This window comes from Heterodontus francisci, chromosome 2 (assembly GCF_036365525.1).
Source record: "Heterodontus francisci isolate sHetFra1 chromosome 2, sHetFra1.hap1, whole genome shotgun sequence".
In the NCBI taxonomy this organism is placed as follows: Eukaryota; Metazoa; Chordata; class Chondrichthyes; order Heterodontiformes; family Heterodontidae; genus Heterodontus; species Heterodontus francisci.
This window is the reverse complement of record NC_090372.1, coordinates 84,828,166-84,847,167: the sequence shown is the minus strand read 5'-3', so window position 1 is coordinate 84,847,167 and position 19,002 is coordinate 84,828,166. Positions and strand designations below refer to the sequence as shown.

Here is a 19,002-nt window from a genome sequence, read left to right as displayed (position 1 = left end):
TGTGTCCAGCTCCATTTACAGCCCCTCTGAGAATGAAACAGCCTGTGCCAACCTACAGCAGGACCTGGACAACACAACATCCTGACATTAGTGCCAGGCATTGACCATCACGAGCAAAGAAAAGGCTCAGAAACCTCCTTCAAAGGCACAACCGATGCCGAGTGCCCCACCATCACCACCATGACCAGAAGCTTAGATGAAGCAGCCCTGTCAACACAAGAGCTGAGCAGAAGCAGGGTTATCTATGTAGCTCACTCTCTGACTTCTTAAAACCTTTCCACTAAGCACAAGTTGGGAATGTAATAGAATACTGATCGTATACTCCATCCCAGAATCTGCCGAAATTTCAGGGTCCCAGCGGAGTTTGGAACCCTTGCAATGGTTTCTCGTCAAAGCTGTGGTGTTAGTTCACTGGTACAGCCACACATTTTTGGCTCCAGAAAAAATACTTTGAAGCACACTGCAGACCTGATTGCATTTCATGTCAAAGGTGCAAACCTTTGCTCAGAACCTCTGTGCAAATTCTCTTACTGTCCCAAGTAACACTGGGCTAGAAATTGGATAGCCTGGTTTTGGGCACAGGAGTAGTGATTGGTGACCTGTGCATGCCCATTCAAATCGAGGAGAGCAACATGCAAATTTGGTGTAGCCACTTCACCTGAATGATTGTGCCATTGGCTAAGTGGCTCCCACGCTGCTCTCCTCTTCTAAATGCTGCCTTTGAGCTCAGCAGGTGAGTCAGACAGTGTTGTTTAGGAAAAATGTAGTGCAGTCAGCCTGCTCTTTGTTTAAAGGCCTTTTGTGCCTCTTAAGGGGAAGCTGCACTGAAGAAAATTGCAACAATTGAAAACATCAGAAAATTGAACACCAAGGCAAAGAGAGTGACAGATACAATGCTGAATGCATTAGTGGTGCAGGTGGGTAGGAGGAGAGATGCCATAGCTCTGAGGGAGGGGGTGGGAGCCAGGAGACCCTCAAGGACCACCCACAGAAGGGAGTGGGAGCAGGTGGCCAGGGAGGTCAACTCCCAGATTCTGGACCCAAGAACCTGGCAACAGTGCCGCAAAAAGTCCAATGGCCTCATGGAGGGGTCATGACATCTCCTATCCACCACACCACTAACCTCTCACACTGCTCAATGCAACACACTCCCATCACTCACCCAACACTAGTCCCTGGCACTCAGGAATCAGCATCTCACCCTTACACACCTACCAATGCTGCCAAACTCGCACTCACTTCTCACTGCCTACAGCTATTCGGCTATGGCAGGCACATCACTCAAACACAGTGCTACACAATCACTGACGTTCTGCCCTCTTGCAAAACAAGGTGACATACAACAATAAGAACTTATATTTATGTAGCATTTTTAACCTAATAAAACATCCCAAGGTGCTTCACAGGAGTATTATAAAGCAAAATATGACACCGAGCCACATAAGGAGATAGTAGATCAGATGGACAAAAGTTTGGTCAAAGAGGTAAGATTTAAGGAGTCTCTTAATGGAGAAAAGTGAGGTAGAGAAGGGGAGAGGTTTAAGGAGGGAATTCCAGAGCTTAGGGCCTCAGCAGCTGAAGGCATGGCCACCAATAGTGGAACGATACACAATAAAAGGGAGCAGAGCAGAGCCAGTGGGGAGCAAGGGTACCTGCATCTTTTGAGCCACACAGAGGAGATGATTCTCAGCATCATGGGGAGGACTGCAAAGGGGCCCATGGCATCCAGCGTCACTGAGAACATTGAGGATGATGGTATATTCCTGTTTTATCCCCTTCTCAACTCCCAGTTCACCCTCATGCTGCTCTCTAGCATGGAGCAAACTGCTGATGGTGTGACCATGGTCACCTTGCTTTACATCACACCCACCCTTCCCTCACCCCAGTCTGCCCCTTTCTGAGTTCTTGCTCTCAGACACCCAACATCTGCTGCCTGCCCATCCACAGGAGCCCAAGGAGGAAGAGAGCAAGCAAGAGCACAGTGTTAATGTGGAAACCCTGTCACTCGATCTGACAATTACAGCCACCAGCTCAGACACAGGCACTGCACGTACCTTGGAAGCGAGTATAGAGTTGGGATCAGTGTCTGGTGAATCATCCAGGCATGAGTGGACTGCAGCCTGACTAGGGGGAAAGGATGGTTTGTGTGCCAGCTCACCAGAGGGTGAGGTCGCAAACGGGTTCTACAGCAGGAGACTCAGATGAGAACCTTGTTAGGGCAACCTACAGAAGAATGCTGATGGGCATGCACACTAAGATGCAGGGTGCATTGGCTGGCCTGCAGACAGCCTCCTGTCACTGTCAAGGAGCATGATGAAGTCTGGTTCCAACTTGGCAGAGGTCATAATGCAGAGCTTGTCCTCTCCACTGGTCTGCTCCATCTCCCTGTTGTGCTGCAGACCCAAGGGCACTGCAACTGCTGCCCTATACCTGTTGTAGCCTTTGTGTGGACAGATCACCCACTCCTCTAACCCCCATCTGTGAGGATGTAGCACCGCTCCCTGGCAAATCCAGGAGCTCAACACAACAGATCTCCGGAAACACTCCAGAGTACTTCCAGACGGGGGCGGCACAGTGGCGCAGTGGTTAGCACCGCAGCCTCACAGCTGCAGGGACCCGGGTTCGATACTGGGTACTGCCTGTGTGGAGTTTGCAAGTTCTCCCTGTGTCTGCGTGGGTTTTCTCCGGGTGCTCCAGTTTCCTCCCGCAAGCCAAAAGACTTGCAGGTTGGTAGGTAAATTGGCGATTATAAATTGTCACCAGTATAGGTAGGCGGTAGGGAAATATAGGGACAGGTGGGGATGTTTGGTAGGAATATGGGAATAGTGTAGGATTAGTATAAATGGGTGGTTGATGGTCGGCACAGACTCGGTGGGCCGAAGGGCCTGTTTCAGTGCTGTATCTCTAATCTAATCTAATCAGACACATTGCAATAGAAAAAGTTGTCAAAAATGACTTTACCTCCAATTTGGGTGCCTGTCCCTTTAAGCAATGCAAGTGCAAGGCTCAAGAGTGATGAACAAATATGTAGACAGGAGTTGTGGCTGCTTGATGTCAGAATTGTGCTGATTCAAAGCCTCCCAGAGCATGCAATGGTCCACCTGCATGACTCCTTCTTCTGCTGCAATGCCACGAAAGGCCACATCGGAAGCGGCTGGCAGTGTATCGCACCTCCAGGAAACAGTGGTCGGCCTTTGTGCTATGTGATCAAATTTCCAGCCCAAAGTCTCCACAGTGTTTGTGTTGTGATGCTGCCACCTCCTGGCAGATATGCTTAGTCCCAAGGAAAGAACTTCCATTTCTGTAGAGCCTTTCACGTTTTTAGCATGTCCCAGAGCTCTTCACAACTAATGAAGTACTGTTGGAGTGTCGTCACTGTTGTAATGTAGGGAAATGCAGCAGCCAGTTTGCGCACAGCAAGCTCCCAAAAACAGCAATGTGATAATCTGTTTTCTTGAGGGATAAATATTGACCTAACCATCAGCCTCAAGAAAACGAACATCATGGGTCAGGATGTCGGAAATGCTCCATCCATCAATATCGGCGACCACGCTCTGGAAGTGGTTCAAGAGTTGACCTACCTAGGCTCAACTGTCACCAGTAACCTGTCTCTCGATGCAGAAATCAACAAGCGCATGGGAAAGGCTTCCACTGCTACATCCAGACTGGCCAAGAGAGTGTGGGAAAATGGCGCACTGACACAGAACACGAAAGTCCGAGTGTATCAAGCCTGTGTCCTCAGTACCTTGCTCTACGGCAGCGAGGCCTGGACAATGTATGTCAGCCAAGAGCGACGACTCAATTCATTCCATCTTCGCTGCCTCCAGAGAATCCTTGGCATCAGGTGGCAGGACCGTATCTCCAACACAGAAGTCCTCGAGGTGGCCAACATCCCCAGCTTATACACCCTACTGAGCCAGCGGCGCTTGAGATGGCTTGGCCATGTGAGCCGCATGGAAGATGGCAGGATCCCCAAGGACGCATTGTACAGCGAACTCGTCACTGGTATCAGACCCACCAGCCATCCATGTCTCCGCTTTAAAGACGTCTGCAAGCGCGACATGAAGTCCTGTAACATTGATCACAAGTCGTGGGAGTCAGTTGCCAGTGATCGCCAGAACTGGCGGACAGCCATAAAGGCGGGGCTAAAGAGTGGCGAGTCGAAGAGACTTAGCAGTTGGCAGGAAAAAAGACAGAAGTGCAAGGAGAGAGTCAACTGTGTAACAGCCCCGACAACCAATTTTATCTGCAGTGCCTGTGGAAGAGTCTGTCACTCTAGAATTGGCCTTTATAGTCACTCCAGGCGCTGCTCCACAAACCACTGACCACCTCTAGGAGCTTACCCATTGTCTCTTGAGACAAGGAGGCCAAAAAAAGAAAGAAAATATTGGTCAGGGCCCCAGGGAAAACTCCTCTGCTATTCTTTGAAATAGTGCAGTGGGATCATTTATGTCAACCTGAGAAGGCAGATGAGACCTCAGTTGAATATCTCATCCAAAAGACTGCATCCCAACACTGCAGCAGTCCCTCAGTATTTCAGTGAAGTGTCAGCCTGGACTGTGCTCAAGTCCTGGAGTGGAGCTTGAATTCATGACTTTCTGATTCAGAGAAGAGTGTGCTACCATTGATCCAAGATTTCTTTTGGGCCTCCTTATCTCGAGAGACAATGGATACGCGCCTGGAGGTGGTCAGTGGTTTGTGAAGCAGCGCCTGGAGTGGCTATAAAGGCCAATTCTGGAGTGACAGGCTCTTCCACAGGTGCTGCAGAGAAATTTGTTTGTCGGGGCTGTTGCACAGTTGGCTCCAAGATTAAGACCTGGAAATTGGTATGGGTGGAGTAGGATAGCGGTCATGTTACAGGATGGCTTGACTAATGAACTGGCGGTATGAATTCAGATCCTACAACAGCAGCTGGGGAATTTAAATTCAGTTAATTAAATAAATACATCTGGAGTAATAAACTAGTATCAGTAATGGTGACCATGAAACCACTAGATTGTGATAAAAACCCATTTGGTTCCCCAATGTCCTTTAGAGGAAGGGAATCTCCTGACATTACCCAGTCTGACCTTTTTTGCCTCCCGACTTACAGTAATATGATTGACTCTGAAATGGCCTAGCAAGCCTATCGGTTATATAAAACTGCTACAAAAATGTATATGAAGAATAAAACTAGACAGACCACCCAGCATTAACCTGAGAATAGGACTTGGACGCAACAAAAGGCACACCCTGAAAAGTCCTTCTCATTAATATCTGAGGAATTATACCAAAATTAGGAGAGCTGCCCCATAGACTAGTCAAGCAACAGCCTGACACAGACGTACACACAGAATCATACCTTTCCACTAATGTCCCAGACACTTCCATCACCACTGCCGGGACAGACCCACCAGAGGTAGCTACACAGTGGTATACAGATGGGAGGGAGTGGCCCTGGGACTCCTTAGCATTGACTCTGGACCCCATGAAGTCTCACAGCACCAGGTTAAACATGGGCAAGGAAACGTCCCGCTGATTACCACCAACCGCACCACCCCGCCCCCTGCCTCAACTGATGAATCAATGTTCCTTCATGTTGAACATCACTTGGAAGAATCACTGCAAGGGAATAGAATGTACTCTGGGCCAGGGACCTCAATGTCTATCACCAAGCGTGGCTCAGTAGCACCACTGAATCCTGAAGGACATATCTGCCAGACTGGGCCTGCGGCAGGTGGTGAGCGAATCAACACGAGGGCAAAACCTACTTGACCTTGCCCTCACCAATCTACCTGCGACAGATGCATCTGTTCACGACAGTATTGGGAGGAATGACCAACCACTACACAGTCAAAATCCTTGTGGAGATAAAGTCTTGTCTTTGCAAAGAGGACACCCACCATTGTGTTATATGGCACTGACACCATACTAAATGGAATAGATTCAGAACAGATCTAGCAGCTCAAAACTTGGCATCCACAAGGTGCTGTGGGCCATCAGCAGCAGAAGAATTGTATTCAACCACAATCTGCGATCTCATGGCTTGGCATATTCCTCACTCTACATTACCATCAAGCCATTGTGGTTCATTGAGGAATGTAGGAGATCATGCCAGGAGCAGCACCAGGCATACCTCAAAATGAGGTGCCAATGTAGCGAAGCTACAACACAGACATGCTAAACCATGGAAACAGCATGCTATAGGCAGAGCTACGCAATCCCACAATCAATGGATCAGGTCAAAACTCTGCTGTCTTGCCACATCCAGGCATGAATGGTGGGAGACAATTAAATAACTAATCGGAGGAGGAGGTTTTATGAACATACCCATCCTTTGTGATGGCAGAGACCAACAAGTGAGTGCAAAAGACAAGGTGAAACATTACAGTCATCTTCAGCCAGAAGTGCCGAGTAGATGATTCATCTCGGCCTCCTCCTGAGGTGCCCAGCATCACAGATGCCAATCATCAGCCAATTCGATCACTCCACATAATATCAACGGCTGAGCACATTGAATACAGCAAAGGCTCTGGGTGCTGAGGATGTAGTGCTGAGGATTTGTGCTTCAAAACTAGTCGCTCCTCTATTAAGCTGTTCCAGTACAGCCAAAACACTGACATCTACCTGACAGTGTGGAAAAATGCCCAGGTATGTCCTGTACACAAAAAGCAGGACAAATCTGATCCAGCCAATTACCACCCCATCAGTCTACTCTCAATCATCAGCAAACTGATGGACGGTGTCGTTGACAGTGCTATCAAGTGGCACTTACTCAGCAATAACCTGCTTACTGATGCTCAGCTACAACCACTCTGCTCCAGATGTTATTATAGACTTGGTCCAAACATGGACAGAAGTGCTGAACTCAAGAGGTGAGGTGAGTGACTGCCCTTGACATCAAGGTAGCATTTGACCAAGTCTGGCATCAAGGAGCCCTAGCAAAACTGGAGTCAATTAGAATCAGGGGGAAAACTCTCCACTGGTTGGAGTCATACCTAGCACAAAAGAAGATGGTTGTGGTTGTTGGAGGCCAATCATCTGAGCCCCAGGGCATCGCTGCAGGAGTTCCTCATGGTAGTGTCCTAGGCCCACCAATCCTCAGCTTCTTCTTCAATGACCTTCCCTCCAGCATAAGGTCAGAAGTGGGGATGTTTCCTGATGATTGCACAATGTTCAGTTCCATTCGTGACTCCTCAGATACTAAGCAGCCCGTGTCCCTTTGCAGCAAGGCCTGGACAATATCCAGGCTTGGATTGATAAGTGGCAAGTAACATTCGTGCCTCACCCGTGCCAGGCAATGACCATCTCCAACAAGAGAGAATCTAACCACCTCCTCTTGATATTCAGTGACATTACCATCACCGATTCCCCCATCCTGGGGGTTACCATTGACCAGAACCTTAACTGGACCAGCCACAAATACTGTGGTTACAAGAGCAGGTCAGAGGCTGGGAATTCTGCAGTGAGTAACTCATCTCCTGACTCCGCAGTGCCTGTGCACCATCTACAAGACACAAGTCAGGAATGTGATGGAATACTCTCCACTTTCCTGCATGAGTACAGCTCCATCAACACTCAAAAAGGAGAAAGAAGCTCGCTTGATGGGCACTTCATTAACTATTCACTCTCTCCACCACTGGCGCACAGTGGCAGCAGTGTGTAACATCTACAAGATGCACAGCAGCAACTCACCAAGGCTCCTCTGACAGCACCTCCTAAAGCTCTACCACTGGAGGAACAAGGTTAGGAAGCGCTTGGGAACACCACCACCTGGAATTTCCTGTCCAAGTCACACATCATCCTGACTTGGGTCTGTATTGGCCGTTCCTTCACTGTCAGTGGGTCAAAATCCTGGAACTCCCTAACAGCCCTGCTGGAGTACCTAGACCCCAAGGACTGCAGCAGTTCAGGAAGGTGGCTCACCGCCATCTTCTCAGGGGTAATTGGAGATAGGCAATAAATGTTGGCCTAGCCAGTGACGCCCACATCCCATGAATGAATAAAAAAAATTGTACTCCATTTCTATTTTGCAATAACTTTACAGAGCAACTAATTGCAAAATATAATGGCCCTGAAATTCCTGAGATCAGGGATTATGCCACGATCATGATCAGCTATGTGTGCCATCATTGACTGTGCCGGGCTGAAATGGCATCTCCTTATCTGGGCAGGTGGGTGCAAGCACCACGTCAGTAACATCTCTGCAGTCTGCCTACCCCATGACCATGGAAGCACCAGCCTGTGCTCACTGTTTGGAGGGGGAAGGGGAAAGATTGCCCAGGTTCCCCCCAACTATGACACTGGCTTCATCAGCTTCCAAGCAAGGGGGCCAATTGGCGACATGTTTTGTGAAAAAAATTGCTGTTTTCTCAGGGTCCAAGCACTTACCCAGCCGACCTCACCATTAACTGCCCACTTAAGGGCCTCAATTGGTGACAGGGGCTGGAAGGGGGTGGCAGGGAAGCCGTTCACAGACCTTCCCACTCAGGACTTAATTCAGGTGGAGGCAGGTGGTGGTGGGCTCCCCCACCACCACCATCCCGCCCGATTATATGCTTTCTCCACCTCCAAACCTGAGAGCATAATATTCCCCCGGGGTGGGGTTGCTACTGAGCCTGGGAGGAGGTCAGAGGTCTGGGGGGACAGTCGGGGGCCTGTGGGGGAAGTCAGGGGTTGTAGGGGTTCAGAGGTCAGGGACTGTGGAGGCCTTGGGTGTTTTGGATTGAAGGCCTCAGTGAAGGGGATCAGAGGACTGGGGTGCAAGGTTGGAGGCCTGTGGGGGGTGTCAGAGGCCTTTTGGGTGGGGGAAATCGGAGATCTCAATAGGGTGCCTGAGGTGCGAGGTCGGATGCCTTGGTGAGTGGGATTGGAGGCCTCAGGGGGATGATCAGTGTGGGGGTGTCCAATTGTGTGGGTTCCTCAGGCAGGCCCAGCAAGTAGGTGCAAATGCCTCACCTCCTGGATCTGCCAAGTTCTTGCCTGGATGAAGCTGCCAGGTTACCTGATGCTCGGGAAACCCGGACGACCAGAGTTAAAGTTGAAAAGCTGATTAACAATGAGGTTTGCAGCCTCATTACCCTATTTAAAGTGCCAACCTTTGTCGTTGGACCGGGTTGGTCGCCCACCCACCTTCCAGAGGTGGGCAGGTTGGAGGCGGGTTTGGAGCAGGATTCTGATTTTTAAGATTTTAACCTCCCCCCCACCTTATCCAAACCCACCTGTTTTTATTGGTTAAAACTCTCCCCATAATGTGCAGCCAAATTCCAAATTCTTTCCTGGGGAAAGTGCAGGGCAATGCACGAAAGTGGCCTCCCCGTGTCCTGATCTCAGTTGCTGTTTCTGTAGATGCTCAGGCATTACCCAGAAGGAAGGGCAGTAGGTCATCATTCATCTTTTTTCATTCAACTCCTGGTGGACAGATTCAGCAGCCTGAGGGTTATTGAAAATCTTACATACTTTGTTAAGAACAGGGGCAACTTTTTCAACTGAGTGGGTAAAACATTTTAGGAAATTCAAAACAAACAGAAGCTGACTTCACCATAGATCTGCCAGGTATCTTATATGTGTTAGTTTTGATCTTCCCAATTAAGTGGAGCATTTTATTGATGTGCCACGTATCATGTCTTAGGAGGTGACCATCCACCTCCTGAGGGAGGGAAGATCTATCTCATCTCATTATAAACAATCATCTTCCTGCCAGCTACAAATTGGCATTGGCATTGAAATCTGCCAAGGAGCCATCAGTTGGTCCACCTAGTGTGAAGTGGGATGTGTTGAAGGGAGACCCCATTGAAGAGTAGTAATGCAAAATCAATCATAAGGTGATTTGATCTTAAGTCCACAGAATGCCTAATATGTTGTGTTAAAATTAATTTCTTTGTAGACCGCCAAGATCTGGAAGATGCAGGAAAAGTGGACAAATTGCAGGAACCACTTTTGGAAGCTTTAAAGATTTATATACGGAAAAGAAGACCCAATAAACCCCATATGTTCCCAAAGATATTAATGAAAATCACAGATCTGCGTAGCATCAGTGCAAAAGGTACCACAACAAGATAATTTATATTTTTATATCTTTTTCTGCACTGGTTCATTTCTTTGAAGTAATGGTGTTATTCTTGTTACGACCGACTGCTCCAGTCAAAGCCCCCAATTAAAATATACCATTCTGGTTGTGGTGGGAGAAACGCACTGTTAGTTCAATCCCATCCCTCCACAGATTGCCTAACATATCATCTTAATCTTTCCAAATTAAAGAAAGACCCAGATTAGTTGTACCATCTGTTAATCTGTTAAGGTCTAATGCAGGTGGGAGGTATACAGTAAATGGCAGAACCCTTAGGAGTATTGACAGGCAGAGAGATCTGGGCGTACAGGTCCACAGGTCACTGAAAGTGGCAACGCAGGTGGATAAGGTAGTCAAGAAGGCATACGGCATGCTTGCCTTCATCGGTCGGGGCATAGAGTATAAAATATGGCAAGTCATGTTGCAGCTGTACAGAACCTTAGTTAGGCCACACTTAGAATATTGCGTGCAATTCTGGTCGCCACACTACCAGAAGGACATGGAGGCTTTGGAGAGGGTACAGAGGAAGTTTACCAGGATGTTGCCTGGTCTGGAGGGCAATAGCTATGAGGAGAGGTTGGAAAAACTCGGATTGTTTTCACTGGAACGACGGAGGTGGAGGGGCGACATGATGGAGGTTTACAAAGTTATGAGCGGCATGGACAGAGTGGATAGTCAGAAGCTTTTTCCCAGGGTGGAAGAGTCAGTTACTAGGGGACATAGGTTTACGGCGTGAGGGGCAAAGTTTAGAGGGGATGTGCAAGGCAAGTGTTTTACACAGAGGGTGGTGAGTGCCTGGAACTTGCTGCCAGGGGAGGTGGTGGAAGCAGATACGATAGCGACGTTTAAGAGACATCTTGACAAATACATGAATAGGAAGGGAATAGAGGGATATGGACCCCGGAAGTGCAGAAGGTGTTAGTTTAGGCAGGCATCAAGATCGGCGCAGGCTTGGAGGGCCGAATGGCCTGTTCCTGTGCTGTACTGTTCTTTGTTTGTTTGTTTTTTTAACCCCTGAATGAGGCTAACCAAACCAGGTGTCTTTAAATCAACAAATTAACTGTTTAATTAGAAAAATGAAATTCTTAAACACTACTAAGATATAAACAACATTTAAAATAGAAAAAAATTAGAGGCCTTGCAGATTTACGCTCCTGCCGGATGTGGAACAGTGCAAGGTTGCTTGGAGTCCTCACAGCTGTCCGATGGGGAAAAAAGGTTCTTCAACAGTAGTACAGTCCATAATCTAATTCAGAAGTTGAAATTGATGCTTTCCTTCTCCAGCGATGAATTTCAACAATTAACAACTTACAAACACTTTTTAATAAATCAATTTGGCTCTAGAACTTTTGAGGGATAACAAAATTGCCACAGTCTAACTTCCGATCCTTTCATTTAACTTATCAGAGATCTCTGTTTTGGCTTGACTTTTTAGAATTTTGATCAAGAATAATACATAAACAGACTAAATTCTCTTCCTTCAGTTTAAATGGTCTGTTTCTCCTTTCAGGTGCTAACGTACAGTTGTCTGCCTGTTTCTCTGAGTTAGAACAGTCTGTTTCCACTATAAGCCTGTTCAAAATTAAACTATAACAATGTACCTCTCGATGTCTGGTCCTGAATGGCTGTATCCTAGGCAATGAGAATGCACTCTTTGACTCACAGTCTCCGAATGGCTGTATCCTGGGGAAACGAGAATGCATTCTTTGACCTAGTTTTTATAGCTTTCTGCCTTAAAGCAGTACTGCTGCCTTTCCAGCCTTAAAGGCACACTGCATTCTTCCTGAAAAAAAGCTACAGAATCATAACACTATTATGAAATTATTCTTTTTGTATTATTGGGAGTAGTTACTTGAGGTAACAGGTTTAGATTTGCAATATGCATTCAGTTTCTGTCACTCCACCTCAGGAAGGAAATACAGCCCTTGGAGAGCATCCAGAGATGATTCACCAGGAAGATACTTACAATGAAAAGACTGGGGTACAATGAGACAGTGGAAGTGGTAAGGCTGAGGGGTGATCTGATTGATGTGTTTATAATTATGAAGATACTTGACAGAGAGGAATCCAGAGCAAGGGGACAAAATCATAGATTTCAAGCTAAGCCAGTTAAAAGTGAATCCGGGAAACAAGCCCCGAATTATGTGAATGTGGAATAAGCTACCCCAGAAAGCCACAGGTGCAGAATTTAATTGAAGGAAGATGAATACTTGGGAAATATGGGCATTAAGGATTTAGAGAAAAGGCAAGAAATTGAGATTAATAAAATGGATTAACAAAGACGGCTGTGCCAAATCCATGGACCGAATAAGCTGTTGGCACGAGGTGACACAATACACCAGATGTCCATTAAGACTTTATACGGTAGAAATTATTCTTGGTGATATTTTATGAACATTTAAGAGTACTCAGACTAAATTCCTCTCTACTATATTAACAGATCTTCCTCCAACCTGTAGTCGACCTCCAACAGCTTCATTCAGAACATTACTCTTAGTTCTTTCACGACTGTTGTCTGTAGTAGGTCCATCTACAGAATGCAACACCAGGAAAGTTAATAATTTCTTTAGCAATTCCTTTTTTAATAAATGTTGCTTTTGTAGTTATGAGGTTTCCTGCTACTGATGCTATTTTGGTTCTGTCTTATTGGAGCTTACTCTGGTCATTTTGAAGTCAATTCAGGCACCTGCTTTCAATACCTACATTGAATGTTATGAACCCTTCCAGTGACTGATTCACACATCTGTTTATCCTATGTTCAAAGATCTTACAACTTTTGAAGTGTCAAGTCTACTCTACACATAGCATAAGGGCTCATTGTTACTGGCTTATTCACTGCAGTGTGAATGTGGTTGAGTTAGATATGAATTCACTCAGATCATAAACTGAGTGTTAACAGGAAATATTCTCAGAAAGAGTCCTGGAAAGAAACACCAGCCAAGCCACTTTCCAAGTTTGCTTGCATGGCTATTGAAAATTGCTCAGGTGTTCCAGGTCCCAAACAAGCTCCTTCAGTAATCAAAGCACTTCCTACAGGAGAAATATTGAAGGTGCTTCCACTTGGGAACTTCCTAAAGGACTATAAGTATTTTGTCTTCATCCTTATCTGATGTGAATGGCCCTGTGATTTCAATGAAGGTGCCAGAGGCTAGTATTATTTTGCAGTGCTGCAAACAGATTTTTTTGTGATACATGTTCCACAACACTGGTCAGGCTCCAGTTAGAGCACTGGGTGCAATTCTGGGTGCACCATTATAAGAAGGACATTGAAACCCATTATGAGTAAAGTTGTGTATCTAGAGTATTAAGACAAAGTAATAAAGAAAGTTGACCATAACTAAGAGGAACTCGCTCTCCACATCCAGGTGCAGAACGTGTCATCACACTTAAGTTGGAGATCCCTGGATCAATGCCGCCCCTTATTCAAGAAATGCTGGAAAACTCAGAGGGGCATGATCCCCTTGCACCTACAGCAAACACAAGCACAGAAAGTAATGGGAGCAGCAGTCAAGCACTAGAAGCAACTCCCAGTCCCAATCTGTCTCCCAGCTCTGCTGCCAATGGACCAAACAGCCAGGTACCAAACACACAGTAAATGGCACTGCAGTGACCACAACCATTCCCAAATGTGATAGTTTATTTTCTTTCTTTTTTGTTCTGAAACATCAAGGCATGAAGGACCAGCTTGATAAGTGTATACTCAACATTAAAATCTCAGAAGCTCTTGACCCTATTGGACTTTTGAGTATGGGAATACTGAGTCACAAACTGTGTTGGTGAGATTCAGTCCTCCTAGATTGTATGCGGTCAGTTCAAAGACTGATGCCTGGTAAAAGTCCTCTGTGTGTCCACTATTGCATGCTGGGAAGAAGCTGTGGAATATGATGTAGAACTCTGATTATTACTTTATTTTGCGGAGTTACTCCTCGATGTATTCTAAATTTCTATGCTGGAGTTTCTGGTGCTTTCTCATTGCCTTGCATATCATGTCTAAATACATACACCACGTTATGGAACAAAGCCTAAGTACATAAATCAGGTGAGTTATGGTTGCAGAATTCTCTTGATTAAACAATATGGGACATTCATTATTATTCTTAATGTTACTGTTGTATTTTCTTGCATTTCTTAGTCAAAAAAGCCTAGAGGTTGGGATTTTATCCTCTGTGCACCAGCATTCAATTTTGTCAAATAAACAAGAACATATTCCCACCTCTTTTTGCAATGAAAAAGAAAGTTTGATATTTAAATTTTTTTAAATGCTACCACTTTGTGCTGGTTGTAATTGTTTCCCACTGGCACACAGTTAGCCTACACTACCATGTTGTTTGTATGAATGTTTACAGTTCACAAGCACTTAAGTAACATTTTTTTTTTAAAAAAGCAACTCTCTGCATACAATTAGTCAGAACATAATATTTTTTGTGGTAGGGTTTGCCCGTTGCCTATTGGTTTTCTACTAGCATACAAAGCTAGTAAAATGTTTGTTTAATTATTTCAGCTGTGCAGATTCATTTCATGTTCAGCAACATATCAAGAGGTAAAGTAAAGTGCTGCATGTTGTTTGCAGTAAAGATAGCCTCCAAGGCACAACACTTTTCAGTGTTATTTTGTTATTTTATTTGCTTGTACATGAGCCAGTAAGTAAATTTCATCCAGTGGCTGACACACATTATATCTTTCTGCAGAAGCGTGTTCTATCGTAGATTTGTTCTTGAGTACAGTAATTTGAATTTATTGAATCATTCTTGTAGTGTCTGAAGCACTAGTGGGATGTTGTTTTCTAGCATTAGGACTGCTCTGTACTTCTACTGGCTCGGTTTGTACATTGAGATTGTTAAACAATGCTTTCTATGTTCATATACTGTTACCTTTTCCATCAAGTTTCCTGGCAAAAGAATAAAGTATATTTATTTTAAAGTGTGCTCTGGAGTTAATTTTTCCTGCAATATTCAATTCATTTCATCATAAAACTTGCACAGATTGGAGTAGTTGATAACCAAAGTTAAAAAACATGATCAACATTGTTTCCATTAATTACATATCTTAAGCAATGCACTTAGATGTTATTGCCAACATATAGAAAAATTGAACATGAATTATGGAGTTTAGATACATAACTTGAGTGTTTTTTCATATATAGAACAGTTGTTTTCTCTTTAGAACAAGTTTCATTTTCCAGCAGTTACCATTTCCTCTTTTCTCCTTTCTTCCCCTGAAGAAAGAAAAGAAAAACCCGGATTTAGACAGCACTTTTTATGACCAGAGGATGTCCCAAAGTGCTTCACAGCCAATGAAGTACTTTTGATGTGTAGCCACTGTTGTAATTTAGGAAAGTGCTAACTCATATTGGGACACAGCTCCATGGTTATGACGAGGCTCTATACCTGAAATGTTGACTCATCTATTCTTTCCAGCATTTTCTGTTTTTGTTTTAGATGTACAGCATCTACAGTTTTATCTCTTTCTGTTTTTATAGTTTCTGTTTTTTGGTGGTTCTCTGGTATGTTGTTCAGTAGCTATTTGTTGTGTTTGATGCTGGATATTGAGTAGGGCACATCTCTAAGGGGCAATGTAAACCAGCTCAATCTTATTCACACCCAACTTCCACATAGGCTGAATTTTATTAGCTGGCCGCTGATCTCAGCAGCAAACTTCAAAAACTGTACTCCAACATGAGTTAGCACTTTCCTAAATTACAACAGTGCCTGGCGCACGCACGAAACGTATGCCGCGGAGCTGCTGCATTATTTCATGCGGCAGCTCATTAACATGGAGGGGGCGAACTGCCCGCCCCTGATGACATAGAGGGGGCGGACACTTTTTTCCTGGTAACGGCGTCTGGCGCCACCACGCAGGCGCCAGCACCATTTTTAAAGGGCTTCAAGCCCTGCAGTTTAATTTAAATATTTAAAGTGACAGGTGGGAAAAAAATTAAAGTGCAAACTTTATCAGTTTATATCTCTTCTCGCACGCACCCCCCCATGAGTAATCAATATCTAAATAGCGCTTTCCAGCCAAAAAAATTAAAAATTAGATTCCAATATTTTCCCTCTGAACTTTCTCCACTTTACCCTTCAGCCCTTTCCCAGCATTCCCTCCACCAATCTCATATATTTTTGCTGTACTCCCCCATCCCAACCTGAAAATTTCACTGCTCCCCCCTCCCCAAAAATGCTACGCCTCAGATCTCCAAACGGAGATCCGAAGACTTGGGACTTCCAGCAACCGGCTGGAATATCGGCGTGGGACGGCCATTGCCAGAAGGTAAGTCATTATTCATTCATTTTAATGTAATTATCATATTTAAATAAAGTCTCTGTTGCCATGTGGCAGGGAGGCTGCCACGAGGCCTCACCACCATCAATAAAATTCCCGGCGTGGAAGCCTGTGGCGGGCCTCTCCCGGAAGGATTTACCAGGCCCCCCGCCATGACCCCCAACTTTGGGGGCTTAGAAAATTCAGCCCAAGCAGAAATCACTGAATGTCAATCTGGAGCAGGGACCCTGGATGATTTTTCCCCTCATGAATCCTGGGCCTTGGTCGAACTATATGAACCTTGGTCATGATCAGCTAATTTAGCACAGACCAGGGCATAATGTGCTTAGGTCCTTTGCACAATAGCATGATCAGCCACATCTGCAAAAAGTGCTTGAACTCTTATCTATCCAGTCATAGCCGGAGAATCACCTGCAATGCTTTCTTTCCCACTCTCCTGTGACCCCAAGGATCTATCCTTGGCCCCCTGCTGTTTCCCATCTATATGTTGTCCCTCAGCAATATCATCTGAAAACACAACACCAGTTTCCACGCATATGCTGACAACACCCAGCTCTGCTTCACCCCGCCCCCTGCATTGTCAACCCTTCCATTGTCTTTAAATTGCCTGACTACATCTCTGACATCCAGTACTGGATAAACATTTCCTCCAACTCGATATTGAGAAGACTGAAGTCATTGTCTTCAATCCCCACCACAAACTCCGCTCCCTCCCCACTGACTCCAACCATCTATCTAGTTACTGTCTGAGGCTGAATCAGACTGTTCACAACCTTGGCATCCTAGGTAACCCAGAAATGACCTCCAACTACATATCGGCACCATCACCAAGACTGCCTTATTCCACCTCCATGGCATCATCTAACTCTGCCCCTGCTTCAACTCATCTGCTGTTCAAACCCTCATTCATGCCTTTGTTACCTATAGACGGTAGGCGGTGGCGTAGTGGTATTATCGCTGGACTAGTAACCCAGAGACCCAGGGTATTTTCTGGGGACATGGGTTCGAATCCCACCACAGCAGAAGGTGGAATTTGAATTTAATTAATAAATCTGGAATTAAAAGCTAGCCTAATGATGATCATGAAACTATTGTCGATTGTTGTAAAAACCCATCTGGTTCACTAATGTCCTTTAGGGAAGGAAATCTGTCCTTACCTGGTCTGGCCTACATGTGACTCCAGACCCACAGCAATGTGGTTAACTCTTACATGCCCTCTGAAATGGCCTAGCAAGCCACTCAGTTGTATCTAACCGCTACGAAGTCAATAAAAAGGAATGAAACTGGACAGACCACCCGGCATCGACCTAGGCACCGGAAACAACAACGGCAAACCCAGCCCTATCGACCCTGCAAAGTCCTCCTTACTAACATCTGGGGGCTTGTATCAAAGTTGGGAGAACTGTCCCACAGACTAGTCAAGCAACAGCCTGACATAGTCATACTCACGGAATCATATCTTACAGACAATGTCGCAGACATTGCCATCACCATCCCCGGGTATGTCCTGTCCCACCGGCAGGACAGACCCACCAGAGGTGGTGGACAGTGGTATACAGTAGGGAGGGAGTTGCCCTGGGAGTCCACAACATCGACTCCGGACCCCATGAAGTCTCATGGCATCAGGTCAAACATGGGCAAGGTAACCTCCTACTGATTACCACCTACTGCCCTCCCTCAGCTGATGACTCAGTACTCCACCATGTTGAACACCACTTGGAGGAAGCACTGTGGGTGGCAAGGGCACAAAATGTATTCAGGGTGGGGGACTTCAATGTCCATCACCAAGAGTGGCTCGGTAGCACCACTACTGACCGAGTTGGCCGAGTCCTAAAGGACATAGCTGCTAGACTGGGTCTGCGGCAGATGGTGGGGGAACCAACACAAGGGGAAAACATACTTGACCTCGTCCTCACCAATCTGCCTGCTGCAGATGCTTTTGTCCATGACAGTATTGGTAGGAGTGACCACCACACAGTCCTTGTGGAGACGAAGTCCTGCCTTCACATTGAGGATACCGTCCATCGTGTTGTGTGGCACTATCACCATGCTAAATTTGATAGATTTCGAACAGATCTAGCAATGCAAAACTGGGCATCCATGAGGCGCTGTGGGCCATCAGCAGCAGCAGAATTGTACTCAACCACAATCTGTAACCGCATGGCCCGGCATATCCCCCACTCTACCATTACCATCAAGCCAGGAGACCACCCTCGTTCAATGAAGAGTGCAGGAGGGCATGCCGGGAGCAGCACCAGGCATACCTCAAAATGAGGTGTCAACCTGGTGAAGCTACAACACAGGACTATTTGCGTGCCGAACTGCGTAAGCAGCATGCGATAGACAGAGCTAAGCGATCCCATAACCAACGGATCAGATCTAAATTAAAAGCAAAATACTGCGGATGCTGGAAATCTGAAATAAAAACAAGAAATGCTGGAACCACTCAGCAGGTCTGGCAGCATCTGTGAAAAGAGAAGCAGAGTTAACGTTTCGGGTCAGTTCTGAAGAAGGGTCACTGACATGAAACGTTAACTCTGCTTCTCTTTTCACAGATGCTGCCAGACCTGCTGAGTGGTTCCAGCATTTCTTGTTTTGATTTTGGATCAGATCTAAGCTCTGCAGTCCTGCCACATCCAGCCGTGAATGGTGGTGGACAATTAAACAACTAACTG

The 19,002-nt window shown here is 45.8% G+C and overlaps 1 protein-coding gene across 3 annotated transcripts in view; it reads left to right on the top strand.

Moving 5' to 3' along the window:
* LOC137385126 (retinoic acid receptor beta-like) overlaps nucleotides 1–14,935 on the top strand; it is a 258,678-nt gene extending 243,743 nt beyond the window's left edge. For 2 of the 3 annotated variants that reach the window (XM_068059951.1, XM_068059931.1), the window contains 2 exons: nucleotides 9,866–10,024; nucleotides 13,414–14,935. In XM_068059951.1, the coding sequence (XP_067916052.1) occupies nucleotides 9,866–10,024; nucleotides 13,414–13,643 (389 nt within the window). In that variant the 3' untranslated portion in view covers nucleotides 13,644–14,935. The other variant, XM_068059941.1, reaches the window with a different exon arrangement.
* The last annotated feature ends 4,067 nt before the right edge of the window (nucleotides 14,936–19,002 follow it).